Genomic DNA, 23350 nt, shown 5'->3' with positions numbered 1-23350 from the left:
AGTAGTAGTTTGTGAGGGTAAAGAGGAAGATGTGACAGTTAAATCTGGAGAGAGCCACCTCATAAAAATCATTGTATTTAAAATTAAGTTCAGCCTGTATTTATTTAAGGATTGAAGAAATCATCAATCTTTATTACACACATTTAGAGTGGCTACAATGGACAAGTTGCTAGCTTCGGAGTGCTAACGTTAATTTATACTTGTCCCAGCTCTAGGTTTGGCTGCTTTTTTAGTGAATCACTCTTTCCGGATTTTTCCAGGGTTAATTTACTGATTTGACTCAGGAATCTGGTTATCAAGTCAAGGTGATTTCCAGTGTAATAAGCCCCCATCTGCATTTCATGGGCCTCCGATTCGAATACTATTTAAAGGCAGTACTCCATGTTTGAAGAATTGGACTTTTGTTTCTCAATCCACTTTGTTTTTTCAAAGAAAAAAACTAATTTAAAAAGAAATTAGGCGATGGCCTCACCTGGCAACAGAAAGAACAGAAGAAATGACTAATTCATTATCAAATGGTGCAAGACATTTTCCTGAGTGTGCCCAGCAATATGCTCTTAGTTTTGTTCACTGAAACAGAAAACAGTCACACATGGTTTCTACAAAATGTGAGCCTTATTATTCGGTCATCCTTCACCAAGAAATTGTAATCTTTCACAATGCAGAGACTGTCTTAGTCAGATGTCAAAGAGGACGCATTCTCAGAACATTATTGACAAATGGAAAGGAGAAAAAGAGAAATCATTATGGATTTCCTGCTGCTGTAACAACTGATACATAACCTACTGTCTTCTCTGAGATTAAGCCTACGTCTCCTTTGGTCTATTCTTCTCAGATGTATTAATCAGGCATTAAGGCACCCTTGACTGATGAGAGTGTTGATTTTAAACACACTTTTCAGAACCTTGTGTTTTTCTCGTAATGGCTGACTACTCTAAAAGCGAACATTAGGTTAGTTTTGCTGGTCTTTGCTCAGACATTTATAACTTTGTTGAACAAGGTGCTCGAACTGAAAATTGTTTCAATGTTCAAACAGACCCTTCAATTATCAAGCCCACTTATGTGGCTTCATCCCACCTTACTATGTAGGTGTACCTTCACAGAGGAATTGTTCTTTCTACTAACACGTTCCAATATTTTGGACCAGCACACTTATGCGCAAAAAATATACAGGATTGCCTCACACACCTCCTTGGTGTCAACCTTCATCATCGGCCATCCCACGTTCGCCAAAGAATCCTCTAATGGCGAACGAGCCCATACTAGGGCTATAGTTCCAATATTAGTAGGAAACGAAGGTGAAAAAGAGGAAAGGGAGTTTCAGATAAAAATCCCTACCACCTGCCAGTCATTTATTTAATTTTTATTCGTCGGTGGTGGAGCGATAATTAAAAACATAAAGTATAGGACAATCTGTTATGGTGCTAATTGTCCACTAGTTCGACATGTTTCAGCCCTGTCTCGGCCCCTTGAAGGGTCCTGGGCTTTCTTCAGGACCGTACTGAACCCAATATGTCCCTATAGTGCTTCCCTACATACTGCGCACAATGTCATGCATACAATACCCGATTGACACCTGGTCCAAACCTGCTTTCTTCAGTATCTATAGGAACCTTGTCCTTCATTTTTTAGGTATTATACCTCATGGAGAGGCGGGGGAGGGAGTCCTGTAGTCACACCTTCATCAAGATACTCCCTCTCTGGATACCTAGTGTGTATTCCTATCCTCCTCCCGACGGTACAGTCGGGAGGATGATAGGGATACATGCTAGGTATGCTTAAGTAGGGACTGAGCTTTATTTCCCTCTCTGCACTTTGGAAGCCTCAGCATAGGGTTTATGCTAGAATGACGTTCTTTTTTTCAAAGCCATATTATTTTATATATAGTTTTCTCTTGCGTTTGCCTACATCTTCTTTGCCATGAAGTTCTTTGAGGCATTGTTATGCAAAACCTGGCTTGCCCAGAGCATGGTGTTTTGATTAAATGGTCATTTGAAGCTCATCATCTTGGTGTTCTTCCATCCATATTTGGAACATGCCTTAAAAGGAGGAAGCACTTCAGCAACTATTTCTTCTCTGTTTCCCAAGGAGATCCTGGAAACCTCCTTAACATCCCGAAGAGAGGGGGGAAAGTGGCTTTTCAGAAAATAGAGATCAATAAACTCTAATTTTCTCAAATCTCCCTTCAGTCGAACAAATGCTAAACCTGAGGACCTGTGCTGGATCAGAGCAAATTGGATGTTGGATGGCTATTAGCATTACAGGTGTGCGCCTAACTCCGTGTGCAGTCACTGCATGATGTACTTTAAGGAAAAAATATATTGTTTTAAATACAGAATATATCCAGTATCCCCCTGGAACTCTGAGAATATCATAGCAGTTATAAATAATGCTAAATAGTTAGCTTAACCCCACAGAAACCTATGTTTGTAGAAGTTATATAGTAATATGGGGTCGAGGAGAATGTTCATTGTGCAGAGATTAGCCACGAGGTTGAAAATGTAGAGTTCAAAAGGTAATTTGCGAAAGATGCATTAGTTACGTTGATGATGTGGAGGTACGAGAGGATGTAATGGAAGTAGAATATACCTTTACAAGGTTCATATTTTATTATAGTTAAGAAAATATAATTGCAAGATGTTTTTGTTGTATCATATTTTTTATTGTTTGTTATAATAATAGTATGGTTATAATGCAGTGGACAGGAAATGTTTTGTTAGCGTTGAGATTACAGTGATTGGTATCTTTTGGGACTTTCAAGCAAAGAGAAATCCATAAAAACATGAAAGATGGTGAGGATTCCATGTTGGAGAATATGTTGAGTACAGTGATCATTTGTTGAGACAAACCTATTCATTGAGGTGTGTTTTGTCAAATGGAGGATTTCACTGCAGTGATGTTCGTGATTTTCTCTGTTATAGGTGGCTGTGGTAAAGTCCAGTATTTCAGGGGAGATGCAGACAGGTGAAGATACTTCTTGTGAGCAGGAAGAACAGGCTCTTAAATCAACCCCTCAGCATCAGAAGGTGGTGACGCTGCACATGAATGAACATGGAGAGACTGTCTTGCAGGAGGAAGAATATGAGGAAATTACAATAGGAAACTGCAACCGGCAGCCCATTACAATGAACCCCTTTGGTCCAGGGACAGAGTACAGCATCATCACTCCAAGAACCGAAGAGATTCAGACCACTGCACTTTACAGGTCACAGCTCTGAAATTCTTTTTTGATATTGATGTCACCGCTTGATGAATCTGGGCATTGCTTTCATCACTTCATGTGTGCCGATTGGGTTTATATTGCACCTGTATACGGATTCATGTTGTAGGTTTTGATATTGTACAGTGTGCATTGTTCCCTAATGAGAGGTCAAGTTTTATATCATATCCTGCTTGAATTTTTTGTTATTATTATTCATAATTTAGATTAGTTGGGCAAACCCTCAATTATACGTGTGTGCTTCACATCTTCCGGTTTTGAAGGTATTGTCATGAGATGAAGATTTAATCAGCAGCACTTTGGCATGTACCCTTCAAGCTACTTGATTGTATTAAGATCAATAAACCGAGAGCAGCATAACTTTAAATGCAGTGATGAGTATAAGTAATACTCTACTCACACAACAGCGTGCACCCTGATCCAAAATAACAAACTTACATTTGCTACATAAGAATCCAGAGTAAAACTTGGTTTGGTACATTTAAGCCGTAATAACCCTCGTTCATAGGTGCAGCTGTCTGAGGCACAGACAATAGAGGAGTATCCGTTTCCAGTTGTACAATTCAAAGATGGGTAAGATAACTGCAACTGGCATGCTTTACTTAATGCAGAAGACCAAAACAACTAAGTTGGGTTCACAGAGAAATATTTGAAAGTACATTAATTTATTGATTGTTTATTTAATGAATTGAGTATTTTCCCCCAACACACCAGTCATGAATACTCTCATAAAAGTACAAAACCAAAGCCCTCCACATTGGTGTCAAAATGCTAAACTAAATAAATTACTCTTTAGCCTTCCGGAAGCAGAATCAGATGTTGTAAATTTAATAGCAGGTGGAAGCTCATTCCATAATTTAGGACCTACATCAGATAAGGACCTAAAACTTGATTTCGTGGAAGTGATTTGAGGGCAGTTAGAAGACTTTAAAACAAAACGTTACACACTGCACTCTTACACTATGAGCAAACCTGCAAGATATGGAGGAGCCAATTAATCATCTGAAATACTTCAGACAGGCGATGACACTGAAATAGATACAAAATATCCAGCCTGTGTAAACAAAGAAGACAAGTTGCAATAAGAAAAGAAGTGTTCGGTCCCAATAAGATGTAAACAGAAGAGTAGAGATTAGATTGAAACAGCAGAAGAGCATATTGAGGCAGATCAGCATAGGAAGACGGTAATAGTTCAAGCAAAGTCGAGTAAATGATTGGATAAAGAATTTAGCACCAGATGCCAGTTTCAGTAAACATTGAACATTAAAAATACATTTGAGAGTCATCTGCTTAAAAATGTTCAAAGAAATTGAAAGGATGAAAGAGGAATAGTATATAAAGTAATGAGAAATTAGCAAAGTACAGACTTTGTGAGCTACATCAGTCTTCATTACAGCAGAGGAAGAAATATCCAGAACGCTGATAAGCAGCAACTTGAGAGATAGGAACAGAAGTACCAAAAGTAATCAACCGGAAAGACTAAAAGGGATGATTAGGGTGACCATCAGTATCAAATGCAGCAGAAATACCGAAAAACGTTTCTTGAGACACTAGTGAAGAGTAGAATAAGACACAATGAAAGGAGTAGTTCAGTGGAATGCCAGGATCAAAACCGGACTACAGAGTGGGTAAAAGATGATGAAATAAAATATATTGTGACAGCTGTTTGTGAACAATGAGTTTAAGGACTTGAGACAAATATGGCAAGAAAGAAGTAGGATAATAGACGCAAGGGAAAGATCCAGAGAAGGTGAAATGACAGTAACTGAGTTCAGTAAAGTAGAAAAGCTACCAGATAACGGATGAAGATTCATCAATATAGAAATAAATTGTAGAAATAAAGGCTAGGAAGTGTTAATACGAGTTGCTGGTGGAGAATCCGATAGACTGTCGAGTTTGCCTTGGTAGTACAAGTCAATTTCAAAATCAAAGACCAAAGTAAAATTGGAAAATTAAGGAACAGACAGAGCACTATATGAGGTATCATCCATTAAGTTGCAGAGAGAGCAGTCTGCTACTATAAGTGAAGATGCAGATGATGAAAAGGTGTGGAAAGAGTCACAGATCAGATCAGTGTTAGACATGCGGGTATTCATTATGAATGGCCCATGAACATGGCACAGTAATACATCCCATGTATCAACGATAATACAGTATATTAATGCACCATTACTAGTCCATTCCAGGTTAGGCACTGGAATGGGGAATAATGCATGGAACTCTGTGTTTAGGCTCTGATTTCGACATTCCCCATTTGAAGGCAACTTTTTACTTGAACACTTCATTATGCATGCATTGAGTAGGTGGGATATCAAGGTCTGAACTTATATTCCTACATCACTTGTAATCCTGAAGCAGCTAGTAACTTCCGTTATTGGCTGCATCAGAATGCCAGGTCATTCTTGATGAAGGTCACGGCAAAAGCGAAAGTCCTTATCAGAAATACTAGTGAAGATGATTTAGGATGTACAGGAGCCAAGAGATGATGTGAAGTATAAAAGAGACGTAGAGTAAGAAATATTGAGACTAATAATGACATTAAAGTATTCTTCCTTAGCCTTTGTGGTGTCAAAGCCTTGCTTTAAGAGGTGTGAGATTAAAAAAAAAAAGGCTGCAGGTAGCTGGGATTTAAGCTTTTGAATTGCCCGCTAATATCCATGCAGGAGCGGTCACTGTATAGCAAGTAGTAGGGGAATACTTACATGTCCTTTAGATGAACAAGCATGTTCGTATGTGTCAAAGGTATAATGTGCAGGGCTTGATTTACTGTCCGTTTCAGAATCCAAGGCATATGTCAGCAGGAGAAGGAAGTTGAGACAATATTTCAAGGATTATCGCTCGGCAATACCGGACGTAGGTCACGGTCGCAAACGAGGAGTCTGAAGAGCCAAATGAAATAGACGGAACAAAAAAATCAATGAATGTAGCAAAACATATTCCCAGGATGGACAAAGGAAGTTCAGAGACTAGTTGAAATCCTTAATAAGATATAACAGCCGGAAAGACAGACAGATCATGAAATTTAGATCTGCCAAGTAGAGTGCGTGGAACTGTATTTAGAGATGATAGCACACACTTAGGGTCATCATGAAAAGATTAAATGGATTCTCCCTCCCAGCGACGACTAGAGGAGAAATAGCATAATGTTTGTAAACAGTAAGAGCATAATATTCAAAGGAGGTTATAGCTGAGAGTGGAGAACAAAAAGGTCTGCAATAAATCCAGTGCAGTTGAAGTCGAACACCTAAACTACTATCAGTGCCCTGACTCCTGGGCAGTTGTTAGAAGGATGATTTGGAGGATGTAAGAACAGCAATAGTATAGGGATTCAAGGAGGAAATCCATTTTTCAGTAATCTTGAAGCAGGATAAATAATTTCAACATAAGAGAGCACTTGTTTAAAAATGCATGCTTCCATAGAATCACTCCTGAAGACCTCCCCGTGTTCAAGGAATGTGGGTGCTTCCAGATAGACCCGTCCGGCGTGAATTCTGCCCCTCCCGTCCCCCTTCGGGAGCCTCGCTCGCTAGTACCTCCTAGTGAACTGAGCGTAAATTGCCTGCTCCTTAATGCGCGCTCACTCATTAAAAACAACATTGTTTTTAAGGAGCTTGTCTTGGAGAAGAACCCGACATGGGTTTTTATTACGGAAACGTGGGCCAAGGACTCATCGGGTCCAGACCTCATCGAAGCAGTCCCAGATGGGTACTGCTTGACTCGGCAGGACAGAATAGGCCGGGTCGGTGGTGGATTAGCTATCCTGCATAGAGACAGTTTTCAATGTCATACTATCCCTTTATCTGACCCCAAGGATGCTATCCAGGTGTTGTATTTCTCATTACATGACTCCTATATCTCTCCATTCAACGGGATTCTGGTCTATCGTCCGCCCGGTCCTAGAGCAGATTTTAGCTTAAAACTGCTTCAGTTCCTGGAGCCCTACTTTGGGCGTGAGAATCTAACGATTCTGGGTGATTTTAATTTTCACTTAGAGTTATTGGAGTCCCATGACACCTCCGCGTTGCTGGAAGCACTGACAGCATGTGGACTCACCCAACTGGTGAAAGGACCCACCCACCGAGCTGGTCATACGCTCGATGGGATTTTCTCTAACGATCAGAGACTGTCAGTAACGGATCCTTTCTCCCTTTCCTGGTCAGACCACCTGGCCGTTCCTTTCAACGTGGCTCTCCTTAGCCAGGAAATTCTCAGGAAAGTTCCGAGTACTTTTGAAGTACGTAGGAATCTTAAAAACATCGGGGAACACTCCTTTGACCCGTGGATTCCTAGTTTGTCTTCTATTCGGGAGATGGATCCCTCTTCGGCGGTGCCGCATTACGATAACATTCTTACAGAGGCCTTGGACGAACTGGCGCCGGCTCGGTCCTGTTATTCAGCCAGGAAAAGACCATCAGCCCCTTGGTTCTCTGAACAACTCAGACTCCTTAGACAGGAAGTAAGGAGACAGGAGCGTCGATGGCATGCCAGTTGGGATCTCAAAGACAGGGAAGCTCATAAAACCCTGCTTAAGAGATATAAGTTGGAAGTCATCGGGACCAAACAAGACTACTTTGTGGCCCTGACTTCCTCCCTTTCATCTCCCAAAGAGCTCTTCAGGATCGTGGACTCTCTCACATCTCTTCAGGTCCCCGATCCTGTCATTCCATCTCAGGAGCTCTGCAATGACATAGCTCTCTTCTTTCAGTCCAAAATATCGGACATCTATACTTCCCTGGAGTCACAGAGGCTTTCAACGGCTGAGCCACCGGCTACTGTGGTCCCGGATGTCTCCTCAGCGGAGCTTCCCTTGGCCGGCTATCTGGAATCTTTTCCTCCGCTCTCGCTACAAGATCTTGATACGCTGCTTGAGAAAACGAAGTCAGGGTCTCCGCTAGATGCTTGCCCTCTTAAGATCATGAAGCAGTGTAGAGGATCTCTTTTACCCCCTTTACTTGAGATCATGAATGGGGCAATGAGGGAGGGTGTCTTTCCACAGCAGTGGAAAAATGCTGTGGTAAAACCTCTTCTTAAGAAACCCTCCCTAGATCCCGGGGTATTAAAAAACTTCCGCCCCATCTCACTGCTTCCGGCCCCTGCAAAGATGCTTGAGTCCCATCTAAATGGGCATCTAGCTGCCTTTGTGGAGAATTCGGGCTGCCTGGACCCTTCCCAGCATGGTTTCAGGAGGGAACATAGCACCGAGTCTGCCCTCACCCTGGTGCTCGATTCCTTCCGTATGAGTGTGGATGAGGGTCGGACATCCCTCCTGATCCTCTTGGACCTCACGGCTGCCTTCGATACCCTATCTCCCCGTGTCTTAACATCCCGACTGGGTGAGATTGGGGTCCGGGGGGCAGCCCTGGGGTTGCTCTCCTCTTTTCTCGATCATAGAGAGCAGAGGGTAATGCTGGGAAAATTTCTATCTCCATCCCTGTCTGTGCAATGTGGGGTCCCTCAAGGGTCGGCGCTCAGTCCCACCCTTTTTAACATCTATGTGACCCCCCTTGCCAGACTTATTAGATCTTTTGGGATGAGGTAGTCTCCTACACGGATGACACCCAGATCCTCGTGTCTCTCTCCCAGTCAACTGAGCTGACAGCCTCCAGATTTAGATCTTGCATGGAGGCTGTCGGCCAGTGGATGATTTACAACTCACTGAAATTGAATGGGGAGAAGACCGAGGTGATGGTGTTCGGCGGAAGGGAAGACATTTGGTCCATGGAGTGGTGGCCTGACTCGTTGGGGTCCTGCCCTAAACCTACCTCCTCGGCTAAAAATCTCGGGGTGATGATTGACCCTATTCTTGATATGTGCCAACAGGTCAACAGGACGGTATCTACCTGTTGGGGTATAATCTACGTTCTTAGGAAAATTAGGAACTACCTTTCCCTGCAGGCAAGAAGGCAACTTGCTGTCGCCTTTCTGGGTTCTCGTCTGGACTACTGCAACGCGCTGTATGCTGGACTGAATAAGAGTCAGCTGCAGCGCTTGCAGGTAGTCCAGAATGCGGCAGCCAGATTTGTCCTCGATCTTCCCCGACGCTCTTCGGCCACGCTGGCCAGGAAGCAGCTTCACTGGCTTCCGATAAAGGAGCGGATAGTCTTTAAGTCCATGTGTATGGACTATAAGGCCTTGGCGAAAAGTAGCCCTACAGGCATTGGATCCATCCTGACCTACTACAATCCTGGCAGGAACCTCCGCTCCTCCAATCATCTTTTTCTCCACATCCCTCGCATTCGAAAAGCCAGATGGGGTGGTAGGGCTTTTTAGGTCTCGCCTGTCGATGCGCATGCGCATCGAGCTTGCGAGCCTATTGCGGCTTAAACAACCTTTAACTAACAAGCAAGGAATCGTGGCGATTCCTTGCAGTGCCCGTGACTTTTAAGCTCAATGCGCATGTGCATTGAGCTTAAAAGCGCGTGCACATCAGTTCCCTCAGCCGCAATCGCCGTCTGTTCCCTCAGCCGCATTCCTCCGACACCTTTTGAAGTGAAGCTTAGCTTCACTTCAAAGGCCCCGGCTTCTTCACACCCACATGCCGCTCTCCCCGCTCCGCCCCCTCCCCTGCCCACCGTGTGCATTTCTCCTACACCCCCTCCCCACAGCAATGCCCTCCGTCTGTTTTACAATTTGAAGAGGTAATCGGAGTGCCTCCTCACATTTCACTTCACTGCCTTCCAACCTCATGGTTGAAACTTTAGTCACCATCTCCTGTTTGTCGTACTGTTGTGCCGCTTGTCTTGATTCGCTACAATGTAAGCCCTCAGATGCCTTTTTTCTTTCTTCTCTGATTTACATCGTTTTGTACCAAGTTTATTTTCCCTTGGCTTTCAAAATACCTTTTGCTAACATACCGTGAAAATGTGATCAGCTTCACCCATCGTCCCCGTTCAGCACTAATCCATTCCTGTAAATAAAGTTATAAATATATTTTCCACTTCTGCTGCAAGACTGCATATCATCCAAATCTTTTTGATTTCGATTTCTTTCCACTGGGGTTGCTCTACTACAGATTCAAAGAAACGCATGGTGTGCATGTTTTGTTATAAGAACATAAAAAGGGATCTCTAAACTCTTTTTTAGGTAAATAAACACTGGTTTATTGATACAGCAACTCTATCAAATGGGCCGTGGTAATAATCAATTTGTGTTTTCTTTAATGAGGGAAACCCAATTTTCAATCGTACCTGTCCTTTCCACCCATGTACTCTCCATCTTACGCACTATTGACCACACACTGTGAGCTTGCCCTTTCTCCTTTTTTTCACCCCCTCAATCATACCTGAAGAACTATTCACGTGCTGCTCTCTTTATGTTGCAAGTCGCCTTCCCGTATGCTCAACGACTTCCCTGTAATAGTTCTGAGAATATGGTTGACTTATGTACAAAGTCAATCATCTTTCCAGCCCGACCATTCTTCTTTGTATGCACAACACCCACCCTCACCCTCACTCACCCTCACTCACCCTCACCCTCACTCACCCTCACTCACCCTCAATCACCGTCACCCTCACTCACCCTCACTCACCCTCACTCACCCTCACTCACCCTCACTCACCCTCACCCTCACTCACCCTCACTCACCCTCACTCACCCTCACCCACCCTCACCCTCACTCACCCTCAATCACCCTCACTCACCCTCACTCACCCTCACTCACCCTCACTCACCCTCAGCCTCACTCACCATCAACCCCTCACCCTCACTCACCCTCACTCACCCTCACTCACCCTCACCCACCCTCACCCTCACTCACCCTCACTCACCCTCACCCTGACTCACCCTCACCCTCACTCACCCTCAACCCCTCACCCTCACTCACCCTCACCCTCACTCACCCTCAACCCCTCACCCTCACTCACCCTTACTCACCCTCACTCACCCTCACTCACCCTCACTCTCACTCACCCACACTCACCCTCACTCACCCTCACCCACACTCACCCTCACCCTCACTCACCTTCAACGCCTCACCCTCACTCACTCTCAACCCCTCACCCTCACTCAACCTCAACACCTCACCCTCACCCACCCTCAACCGTTCACCCTCAACCCCTCACTCACCCTCACTCTCACTCACCCTCACTCACCCTCAACTCCTCAGCCTCACCCTCACTCACCCTCACACTCACTCACCCTCAACCCCTCACCCTCACTCACCCTCACCCTCACTCACCCTCAACCCCTCACACTCACTCACCCTCAACACCTCACCCTCACTCACCCTCAACCGTTCACCCTCAACCCCTCACTCACCCTCACTCTCACTCACCCTCACTTACCCTCAACCCCTCACCCTCACTCACCCTCACTCACCCTCACTCACCCTCGCCCTCACTCACCCTCACCCTCACTCACCCTCACCCTCACTCACCCTCACCCTCACTCACCCTCAATCACCCTCACCCTCACTCACCCTCACTCACCCTCACTCACCCTCACCCTCACCCTCACTCACCCTCACCCTCACTCACCCTCAATCACCCTCACCCTCACTCACCCTCACCCTCACTCACCCTCAGCCTCACTCACCATCAACCCCTCACCCTCACTCACCCTCACTCACCCTCACCCTCACTCACCCTCATCCCCTCAGCCTCCCCCTCACTCACCCTCAACCCCTCACCCTCAACACCTCACTCACCCTCACTCTCACTCACCCTCACTCACCCTCAGTCACCCTCAGTCACCCTCACTCACCCTCAACCCCTCACCCTCACTCGCCCTCAATCACCCTCATCCTCACTCACCCTCACCCTCACTCACCCTCAACCCCTCACCCTCAATCACCCTCAACCCCTCACCCTCACTCACCCTCACCCTCACTCACCCTCACTCACCCTCACCCTCACTCACCCTCAACCCCTCACCCTCACCCTCACTCACCCTCACCCTCCCTCAACTACTCACCCTCACTCACCCTCATCCCCTCAGCCTCCCCTTCACTCACCCTCAACCCCTCACCCTCAACACCTCACTCACCCTCACTCTCACTAAATGACAAAGCCATCAATATAGCAATTTTAACATCGCAAAAATAAATAAATTATGTCATTTACAAGAACAATAACTACAACTTTTCTAATGCGATCCTTATTGCATTCCAACCCCACTCATCCACGCAACGCCACTCACACACGCAACGCCACTCACACACGCAACGCCACTCACACACGCAACGCCACTCACACACGCAACGCCACTCACACACGCAACGCCACTCACACACGCAACGCCACTCACACACGCTACGCCACTCACACACGCAACGCCACTCACACACGCAACGCCACTCACACACGCTACGCCACTCACATACGCAACGCCACTCACACACGCAACGCCACTCACACACGCCACTCATCCACGCAACGCCACTCATCCACGCAACGCCACTCATCCATGCAACACCACTCTTCCATTTGCAAAACGAAAAATGTCTAACTATTCTATTGCGAGACCTATTGCATTTCCATTGCTTGTTCCCTTTTGGCTCCCAAATGGTGGAACGATCTTCCATTAGAGCTCAGGTCCCTCCCCTCCCTTCAGACCTTCAGAGCTGCCCTCAAAACACGCCTTTTTGTACAAGCGTATGCGTAGTTGTGCCCTGCTTTTTGATCTTTTTGTTAGGCGCCTTGACACCTTCGGGTTTTAGTTTGCGCGTTACAAGATGCATAATAAATAAATAAATAAATGCACAGGAATGCCAAAGACTAAGGCTAGATGTAGGTAATCACAATTTACCAATTCTTAAATACCGAATTTTACCGATTCGGTATTTAAGAATCGGTAAATGTGATGTAGGTAATAAATCGTTAACATTTACCGATTCGGTAATATTCCTTATTACCGAATCGGTAATACCGATTCTGTAATAAGGAATCACCTTCCCATTCATTCCTATAGGAATGAATGGGAAGCCATTCACTATTACCGAATCGGTAATAGGGGAGCATATTCAAGGGTGGCAGGGTGTCACATTGACACCCAGTTGCACCCCTGAATCTTGCATGTAAGGGCATGTATGTCTGCCACATGGCACTGAGAAAAAAGCAAAAAAATGCTTTATGTAAGGTATTCGGTATTTACCACCAACCTGTAGTTGGTGGTAAATAACGAATCCTACAGCTAACATGCACTCACTTGAGTACCTCCTACATAGCTTTTAAGGATTTGGTAATTTACCGATTCCTTATTTTAAGGAATCGGTAAATTACTGAATCCTTAAAACCTGCCTCCTACATTACAAAAGGCTAAATACCGGTCGGTAACGGGATAATTGCCGATTTTCGGCCGTTACCGACTGGTGTTTAGCTACCTACATCTAGCCCATAGTGAGAATGTACAATGAGCAGTAGTGACAAGCTTTGTGTACATAAAATGCGTCATAGAGCTTGGGTTAATCCTGGAATAACAACATTTAACACAACATGGAATAGATATCAAGCAGGTCAAGGAAAAAACAGTTAAAGTACATTATAGCACAACCCAGTGTTCTCACTACAACATATGCAGTACAATGGCAGAACAGGTGATTGACCATGTCTTATTGCCCTAATTGAGATGACTGGGTGAGTATGCCCAGGGAGGCTCAATAGAGATCAGAATAAAAAGGGTTGCTTCCCCACAGAGCCTGACTCTGAGTTCCGTATACAGCTGCAGTGTCTGTGTTGTCACTACACTTGCAGACTATGAGGTTTACCAACCTTCTTTTAACACAATATGTTTGTACTATGGTATTCTGCACAGACTGCTGTCTGATGATCTGTGGTCCTGTGATTCACGTATTGTGTCATTCTGAGGTTTGCACTCTGTGTACACTATTTCCGTGGTTATTTCAAGTATTTTGATATGTCTACTTGCCACTTTGGTGGTCTTTGTTCTTCTGTCATGGTGTGTAGTTGCTGATGTTAAGCTTTTGTTGCTTTGTGCCTTGATTGCTGGCAGTTTGATGCATCCTTGTTCATGTGGGTATTGGCTGGATTTTGATGCGTGCTGATTTTAGCAGTCATTTCTAGTACTTTGTTATGTTTACATTTTCACACAGTTAATCCTGTTGCCAACTTTGTTGCTCCTCAGATTGCTTTCATTGTTGTCTATCTTATGTATTGTGTCATGATATTAATATTGTACTTCAGATTTTAATTATTCTATCATCAGTGGTAGTTTTTGGTTTTATGCTCTGCTGTGAGGTTTGATAGTGCATTATGGGTACTGTTACTCTTGATGATTTCTTTATTAAAAGGTGCCGTCGTTTCTGGTACTGAGCGGTTTATGCTATGCCAAGTGGTAATTTTTTGTATTGTTCTGATTTGATGTACTGCATAACACATTATGTTCCTCATCGTGATAGACTCACACCTCAATGGTGATCCCTTATATTGTTTCTGCCATGTTGTGTGTTTCAATTTTTGTGTGTGCATATATACACGCTAATATCTATTCACTTTTTATATTATTTGCAGTGAGTCTGAGTCCCAAGCTGTGACCTCTCACGCAGTGATGGTGAGTGACAACGTGATGACTGAACCTCTGAAGGATCATGGCAGTCAGTATGTCATGGTTTCAAATGTACAAGGAACACCTGCTAATCACTTTGAGGTAGGCATTTGCCCACAATATATATCCTGCTACTTACCCTCAACACTGGAAAATCCCTATGTTGCATTGCGTGAGGACAATGCCAGTGAGATTGGTTTTTTAAAAGAGTTGCCATATGGTTAACAGATTGTTCTGAAAGAAACTCATGAACTACTACATTTTTTCATGGACTGCTCTAGTACCCCAGAGCATGGTTTCCCTGCAGCAAATTAAGGGGGTCATTACGATGGCAGAAGGACTTCAGTCCGTCCGCCATCGTCCCGGAGATGGGGACCGGCCACCTATAAGGTGGCGGTTCCGCTCCTGAGATTACAATGCAGCCACTACCACGACGGCCGCAAAAGGCAGTGTTAACATTGAGGCGGGTGCTGCTGGTTGCAGCAACCGCCGCAAAGGTAAAAATGCAGGTTTTGCTTTTCCCTGCACTACATGGCAGGCACCACGCGGGTGCAGGGAAATATAGGGGTGCACCAAGTGCAAAATCCACAAGCCTTTGCACAAGGGCGACCAGCAATGGGCCTCCAAAGTACATACCCACCAGACTTTCAGGCTGGCGGGGATCCAACATTCAAATCTGGCGGACGGTGCCTGCTAGGCACCGCCACCATTCTGAGGATGTGGGCGGGTCCGACAGGCAATCGTAACAAATGTCTGTCAGACTTGTGGCGGTCGGGCTTTCCACCCACCAGCACACCGCCCGCCATCGCAATCTGGTGGGTCTTTTTGCATTTAGGTTACAGCCACACCATCATAGTGGGCTGACAAATGTATAAGGGCAGTTAGCCCCATCTGCTTTCTGTTGCGATTGGCTGGATCAATAAAAAACCTTCGCATACATGTACTAATTCGTTTTATCAGCTTGCATTGTAAGTTCCTCAATAGTGTGAATCAAACTGGAATGTTAAGTGTATTTGGCTGACTTTGATTGGGAGGTGTGGGGGGACAATGTCTTAAGCCTTTATGTCCACATCCTTTCACCTCATTTTATGCCTTCAATTCTTTTGGGGTCACATGTTTGTATACTGACCAATTAAAAACGGTTACCGGCTTCAGTAGGGTGGATGACAGTACATATCTCTAACAGTGTTAGAGCTCAGTATGCCGGTCTCACATAGATTTACACCCTAGTCTCTTGGCTCCTTAACCATTTTTTATATATTTTTTTGTCTTGCACCCATTCATCTTTCTCTTGATCTTGTCACTTTGCTTACATCGTTTCTCTAGCAAGCTCACTTTTCGCTATCTGTTCCCTTCACCAGGTAGCTCGAGCTTTATTAACTGTCCCATTTTAATCTTTGTCACTTCTCTTTGCACTTTTAAAAAAAAAAAAATAACATTTTTTCTATTACAGCAATCTACAGACCCGCAGTTGTCCCCAGGAAATTCCACCCCTCAGTCAGTGGCCAAGAAGTTCTCCTGTAAGATCTGTAGTGCAACTTTCACGGGACGAGCAGAGATGGAGAGCCACAAAAGAGCTCATGTTGGGCCCAGCACATTTAAGTGCTCAGACTGCGTGTTCACAGCTACATCTTGGCCAGACGTCAAGGTCAGTACAGTTTCTCCCTGGGTAACACAAGATACATTTCTAGGTGCTGGGTGATTTGGTTAGTGCTCAATGGGATCATGGTCATAGCCAAGATTATTAATTTCACAGACCATACAGACTACCCACTGCCAAGAAAACCAATAGAATGATAGATGCTTTCAAAAGAAATCATGTCAACTATAAATAGCATTGGAGTTAGTTTTGTTGAACCTTCTTTTATCTGGATTATCATCTTGCTTTCTTTGAAGCATTTGACCTTTTTCAATCTCCCTTTACGTTACTTTACTTTACTTTTCTTTTTTAATATCTCTCCTCCTTCATTTCTTACTCCACCTGTTCCCATGGCTGCAGTTGCATCACTGCCATTTATTACCGTCCTCCTCCTTCCGCGTGTAGATTCTTAATTCTATCTCCGCTCGTCGGAGGGTATTTCCTTTTCCAATGGCCCTATTCTCTCTCTGTACATTTTCTTACTCTCTCTATCCTCTTTCAGCCATTTTGTCTCACTTTATTTTTATTGTTTTTTCTCTTCATTTATTGTTACCCAACATGGAACCCTTTCATTACTGACTCCTGTGTCTCTCCCTTAGGTTCACTTATCCCTGCATGCTGATCTTCGACCTCATACATGTCCACATTGCAGCTTCGCTTCCAAGAACAAGAAGGACCTAAGGAGACACATGCTGACCCACACAAACGAGAAACCCTTTGTGTGCCAGATATGTGGGCAGAGGTTGGTCTGTGCAGAATGAATTTGGCCAACTCTTAATTGTGGGAAAGGGTAGGACCAAACCTAGATGGTGTTGTTTATAAGCATAGGTGAGTTTACGGGCACAGGAAGGATGAGATCGTGGGGTGGGTATAGAGGAAAGGAAGGTTAAGGTAAATAATGAGAAAATAGCAAGGGACTGTTAGTTTGTAGATTGAGGTGAATGCATGTCATTCATGCTGATTAAGGGCGAGGGTAATGGTGTTTTATTTGGAGAAGGGCATGGGTACATATTAATTGGATTAGGTGGCTGAGCATAGCTTGTGTTTTTTGGGCATGGCCGAAAAGGTTTATGGGATATGGATGATTTTGGCTGAGGTTGATTTATGTATGGGGTTAGTGAATAATGATTTATTGCATAAGGGGGAAGAACTTTTTTGAGCTCATCAGAATTGGAGGGATGTGCAGTGGTCATTTTTGAAGGTGAAAATGGAACTGACCTATTTCTGTAAATCAAACGCAGTGCTCATATCACTTCTGGTTTCTCAGAGTGAGGCGGTATACTGATTTTGATGTCTCTGAGTGAGCCTTAATTTAAGCATCTTTTAGACTTCAAACCAGGCACGTTTCTTATTTTCTATTGTTATTGAATGCACTTATCTCTCCTTGTTTAATCGCAGGTGTGTGCGTGTATCTTATGTGTTTGAGGATAAGGATTGAGGCTTGTCTTTTTGTACTATGCGCAAGTGACTTTGCCCTTATTTGTCTTGTGCTGTTTTTAATAATGTGTGGCGTAGTCCGTATGTTGCTTCCCATTTGTCATTCTAATTATGCAAAGTCTTTCGACATGGTTTTTGTGAGTGAGGCTCTATGATGTTCTGGACCCATCCCGTTAACAAGAAAGCTTAAATTTTAAGATTAGTGCCCTATTTTTTTAATGTGAAGTGTCTACCTAATTGTCTTTCACTGGGGGTTAAGTTTCGCTTTAATCTGAGCTTGAGTGAAGTAAACTTGTTCTTCTATGTCTTTGGCTGCCAAATTTAGAAGCAGGTCCTTGCTGCTTCTTTCCACAATTAAAACCCTCTCCTGTCTAGAAATGAGGATATATATATATATATATATATATATATATATATATATATATATATATATACACACATATATATATATATATATATATATATATATACATACATATATATTTATTTATTTTATATGTGTGTGTATGTATATATATATATATATATATATATATATATATATATATATATATATATATATATATAGTTTTTTTTATAGCGTAGACAATCACCCCTGAGGGTCTCTATGCGTTGCCCATAGGCACGGGCAGATTAAGTGATTTGTCTACAATCCTGGGATGTTCAGCTGAAGAGACTTGAACCTGGAGTCCTTACCATCACCCTTATTCCCACCATTGGGTAATGCACTAGTATAATCCACCCTTCTGCTGCCATTCACAGCCCTTATGCAAGTCGAGTCTTACTCTATGTAGGATGATGTAGCTGAGGATGTTGGGAGAAGGAAAGGTGCTGGAATACACACCAGAGTGTACTACATTGCTCCAGCAGGCTGCAGAAAGACTCCTTCCTCCATCTGACTCACCACTGGAAGGTATCGCTAAGTTCCATAGTGTGGCTGAAAGTGCTGCCAATAGATTCAACCTACTATTCTTACCCAAGGAACAAAGTGCTTCCTTTTTTACCTTTGTGAGACAACCAGAAATCAGTCAAGGCAAACCCCAAACTGCGAAGAAGTGAGGAGGCTCATGCAAACTCCTGCAATCATTCCAGCTCCCTGCCTCTGAATGAAATTAAATGCTCTGGAGAATACTCCTGTTTGACTCATGGGGAACCCAAAGTTGGGCACAGCAATGTCAGCGGCAGCTTAACAACACTGCTGCAATTCAAACATCTCTGTATTGTGCCATATTAAATCATGATGTACAAAAGATGGACACTTTCAGAAGGTAGGTCAGTACCATTGTTGTAACTTCTAGTAAAGGAAAAAGAACAGATGATGGACGGAATGCCAAACAAATCAAACATTCATGTCCAGTCAAAGATCTGGGATTAATCCATCATTTTTTTTCTTGATTTGTTCTGCTTTCCGTCCATCTTTTGTTCTTTTTTGTAACTTCTACTATATAGCAGGAACCTTTGATGTAGTTATCATTACCAGGTGCATGAGCATACATTGCCCACTAATTCAACCTCATCCTGGTTGACAAACGAGAGAAAGCCATGGCCATTCTGCTAGAAATGGAGCTGTTATTAACATGTTCCTGAATGTGGTATTAACTGGCTTTAGACAGCTGCCAGAAGTGGCACTTTTCCGGAGTCAGATTTGACTACTGAGACATTCATCAGGTGCCAAAGTGTAGAAGGAGCTAGTATATATACAAATTGATGAGGAACCACTTTTTGGTTGCCACGTTAGTGACGCACTGCAGCATTTCAAGGTTTGAAATAGAGACGGCTAGGTCCAAAGGTAAGGTGTCCTTCAGTATCAAAGCCTACAGCACGTTTGTTGCAGAACGGTTTGTAGTTATCAACTCCCTTACAAAGGTTACCAGCTCTATCAATACCAATGCCTACAACAGTCCTTATAGCACAACTCCCAGGATTCTCAGGGTCACCTCAGATCTCTGTAGAAATCCTTCTACCCCAGGCAACCTTCTAGACCAGAAGACTGTTCCATTCCACATCACAAGATTTGATGAAGAGAGCCTGAATCCTTCCCTACTCTGTGCACCATTTCCCTGCTCCCACCTTTCAGGACCATGTGTGAATAGGGAGGAGGGGTATTGAGATAGGGGTATTTTAGGCCTGCGTACAAAAGTAACAATTGATCTCCTCGATCCGGAAGGTGTAGATCTTAAGTTTAGGTCATCCTGGAATTTGTGTAGAGAACTTCATGGATGCCACTGCAACATGAGAGCCATCAACCCCCCTGCCTCCTACAGCTTTTAATCCTCTGTATGCTGGGAAAAGGGCTGTAGGAATGTGTCCACAGATTACAACAAAACATGGAAAAGGTAACAAAAAAAGGTTTCCCACCCTAGATATACACCAGAAAAACAGATTGCACCAAAAGTAGTTTGTTTGCATCGTGACTTGTCCGAAAGTCTTTAATTCGCGCAAAGAAAGCATACTCATGACATGACTAAATTTATACAAGGGGCCTAATCTTATCACCCTGCAGATTCCAGGCATCTTATGTTTCGCTATTTAAGGTGGCCAGTTGCCATTAACAGTTTAAAGATTTAACCTTTGGCCTGAAGACTGCTTCAAGGATCTTCGCAAAGAGCCCAGCACCATGACAGCTTACCTGTGGAAGAAATGTCATAGGCCTTTTGATACTTGAACAAGTGGCTCATCGGGTGCAGTTTTTATAAGCCGCTGAAGTCTCTGTTGAAGAGGTAGAGGCAGGCTTCCGTTATCTGGGGTTGCCTCTCTAAAGAAAAGCTGACTTTGATCCCATCCTCCCGTCCTAAAAGTCATCTTGGACACTGTTGGAAACCGGCTATTTCTGGTAGGCTGAGGCTGATGCCAAATCCAGGCAGAAACCACCATTCCAGTCAGGGCAAGGAAGTCACACGCCAAGATAACCCCTGCTCGCCCTCTAGGTAGCATGGCGCGGGCAGTCTAGGCTAAACTCGGAGGCGATGTGTAAAGCATTTGCGTCAGCGCACAACAGCAACAACATACTAGGTACACCACAAAAGAGACTCCACACAAGGTTATATTAAAATAACTTTTGTATTGTCAAAAACATATCAGATAGAAATCACACATGTACATTGTGCCAACGGGCACGGCAATATTCACAAGGGATTATTTACACAGGACAGGGCCACATGGGCCACTGTCATAATCAGCACTTTTAGAAATAGAAATAGTACTTATAGAACTTAGAATAAAAGTGTATAAAATCACTGTACCACAAAGTAACAGTTATAGATCACATCCAGTAACTACTGGGAACAGGTAAGTACCTCCTACGCAACCCTAAACCCCTTAGGAGACTGTCACGCAGGGGACCAGGACCTCACTAGGACCCCCTGTACTAAAGAGAACAACCACCTAAGTATCACACAGCATTTAGGGGTCTAAGAAAGAACACATTACCCATGATGCATAGATATACATTCAGAGGAGTAGTAAAGAGAAACACATAATGTATAAACCTACACATTCAGCGGTGTTAAGAATAAAGCACATGATGCAATAAAATTACATTCAGAGGTACCAGAATAATACAGTAGCGCAATAGTCACATGATGTCTAAAGACATTCAGAGGTGCAGGAATAAGACATGATGCAAGAAATCACATTCAGAGGTGCAAGAACCATACAGTTGCGCAAAACCTACATAAGCCACCACCTGTGGCAGTCCCTAGGCCAACTGGCCTTGTTGGGGCTAGAACGCCCTGAGTCTCAATGTCAGGGGCCTAAACGATGCAGGGGCCCACTACTTGCTGGGCCCCTGGGAACACTCACAAGGGCCTAAACGCTGCAGCTGGCACTAAGTGCTGCGCAGCTGTGAAGGCCGGGCACCACTGTGCCCTTGCTGTCCCACACAGGGACTCTCTCCTGAAATTGCGCCTAAACGGTGCAGCTGCCCACTAATTGCTGGGCCGTTGGAGATTCAAAACTGCGCCGGGGCCCTCACTGGCCCTAGAACCAAACTGCGCAAAAGGTTGGAGCCACACAGGCTCTGAAAACACTGGTCAACCGTGGGAGCCACACAGGCTCTAGAAACACTGGTCAAACGTTGGAGCCACACAGGCTCTAAAAACACTAGGCACCGGGGAGCCCTCAGGCTCTGAAAACAATGGTGCCCCCTAGAGCCCCACTGGACTCTCCAAACGTTGGGGCGACCCACTGCCGACCGGGGTCGCCCTTGGTTGGAGTCCCCCACCCTTGGGGGACTCGAGATACCGGGAATGCCCCTCGAGCCTCTATGGGCTTGTAGAACATTTGTGCCCCCTTTGAGCCTCTCAGGGCTCACAAAAAGAAATGCGGCCGGTTTGCTGGAGCCCCGCTCGGGGGCTCGGGCACAGAGATCCGCCCTCCGAGCCTCATCAGGCTCTGTACACCAGAGGGGGGGGGCGCGGGCACCGGCAATGTGCCCCGACGGCCCCTCTCTCCCCTCCGAGCTGCACTCACCAGTTCTCTTGTGCGGCGGCGGGACGGAGAGCTCCCGCTCCTCGGGACTCTCCCATGCTGCGGCCGGACTCCTCCCTCTCCGTGGCTCCTTCTTCCTGCCGCGTCCTCTCGGGCACATCTCCGGTCTCCCTCCACAGCATGGGAGACCGGCAACGACAACCTGCTTCTTTCTCTCGGGGCTCCCTCCCGGTCACGGGAGCCCCGCAGCAGCCGCCATCTTCTCCTCGGGGCTCCCTCAGCTGAGAGGAGCCCCACGAACGACCGCCATGTCTCGCCCCTCTTCCTCCTTCTTCCCGCCGACTGCGGGGGGCGGGACTTCCGGCCGGCCGCGACCGCATTGGCCGGCCGGCCAACCGCTTCCGGGTTGCTGCGGGCAGCGCAGCGGCCCTTCTCCTTAGGCAGGCAGGCGGGGGCGGATTTCTTCTACGGTCACCATTAAACAGCGCTCTCAAGCGCTGGGGGGCAACCACGCGCCAAAAAGTACACCCAAAGCGCTACCAGCGCTTAGAATCCAAATGCAGCGCTAGGACCAACATAAAGCGCTCTTTAGCGCTGGAGCACAGTCCACAGCGCTCCCAGCGCTAGCACAGCAGGCAGAGCGCTCCCAGGCGCTCAGGGGAAAATTGAAGCGCTCCAAAGCGCTAGACAACAGGCAGAGCGCTTCCAGGCGCTAGTAGTACAGCTCCAGCGCTCCTCCCCAGGAAGATGCAGCTTCTCCATGCTGCCAAGGGTCCCAGAGCTTCCCAGGGGTAAAGCCAAGTCCCCCCCTCAGCCCAGGCAGGGCAGAGGGGTCCCCCAGGAGTCCAGGCATCCAGGGGCTGGGCAGCGCCCACCCCTGCTAGATTCAAGTCCAGAGAACAAGAACAAGACAAGAACATTTTGGAAGGGGCAGAGCCCCTTCTTATACACAGAAAAGGCTTTGAAGTCATTTGAAGTCTTTGTGTGAGCGAGCCCTAAGCTCTGGGTGTATCTGGTTTCCCTCTCCTGTCAGCCTCAGGTCAGAGGTGACAGGGGGCCATCAGGAGGGAGAGCCATCAAGGGTGGGCCCACAGGCACAGCCTGGCTCCACCAGACGCTCTTTCCAC

General features: G+C 45.2%; 1 protein-coding gene across 2 annotated transcripts in view; it reads left to right on the top strand.

The window, feature by feature from the left end:
- ZNF335 (zinc finger protein 335) overlaps positions 1-23350 on the top strand; it is a 272021-nt gene that overhangs the window by 202581 nt on the left and 46090 nt on the right. For both annotated transcript variants that reach the window (XM_078651910.1, XM_078651911.1), the window contains exons 18-21: positions 2922-3205; positions 14686-14821; positions 16173-16367; positions 16958-17100. In XM_078651910.1, coding sequence (XP_078508036.1) covers positions 2922-3205; positions 14686-14821; positions 16173-16367; positions 16958-17100 — 758 coding nt within the window. The remainder of the gene's footprint in view (positions 1-2921; positions 3206-14685; positions 14822-16172; positions 16368-16957; positions 17101-23350) is intronic.

The sequence above is a fragment of the Lissotriton helveticus genome, chromosome 7 (genome assembly GCF_964261635.1).
Source record: "Lissotriton helveticus chromosome 7, aLisHel1.1, whole genome shotgun sequence".
NCBI classification, from domain to species: Eukaryota; Metazoa; Chordata; class Amphibia; order Caudata; family Salamandridae; genus Lissotriton; species Lissotriton helveticus.
Note: the sequence above shows the minus strand (reverse complement) of the source record. Positions and strands in the feature narration are given on the sequence as shown.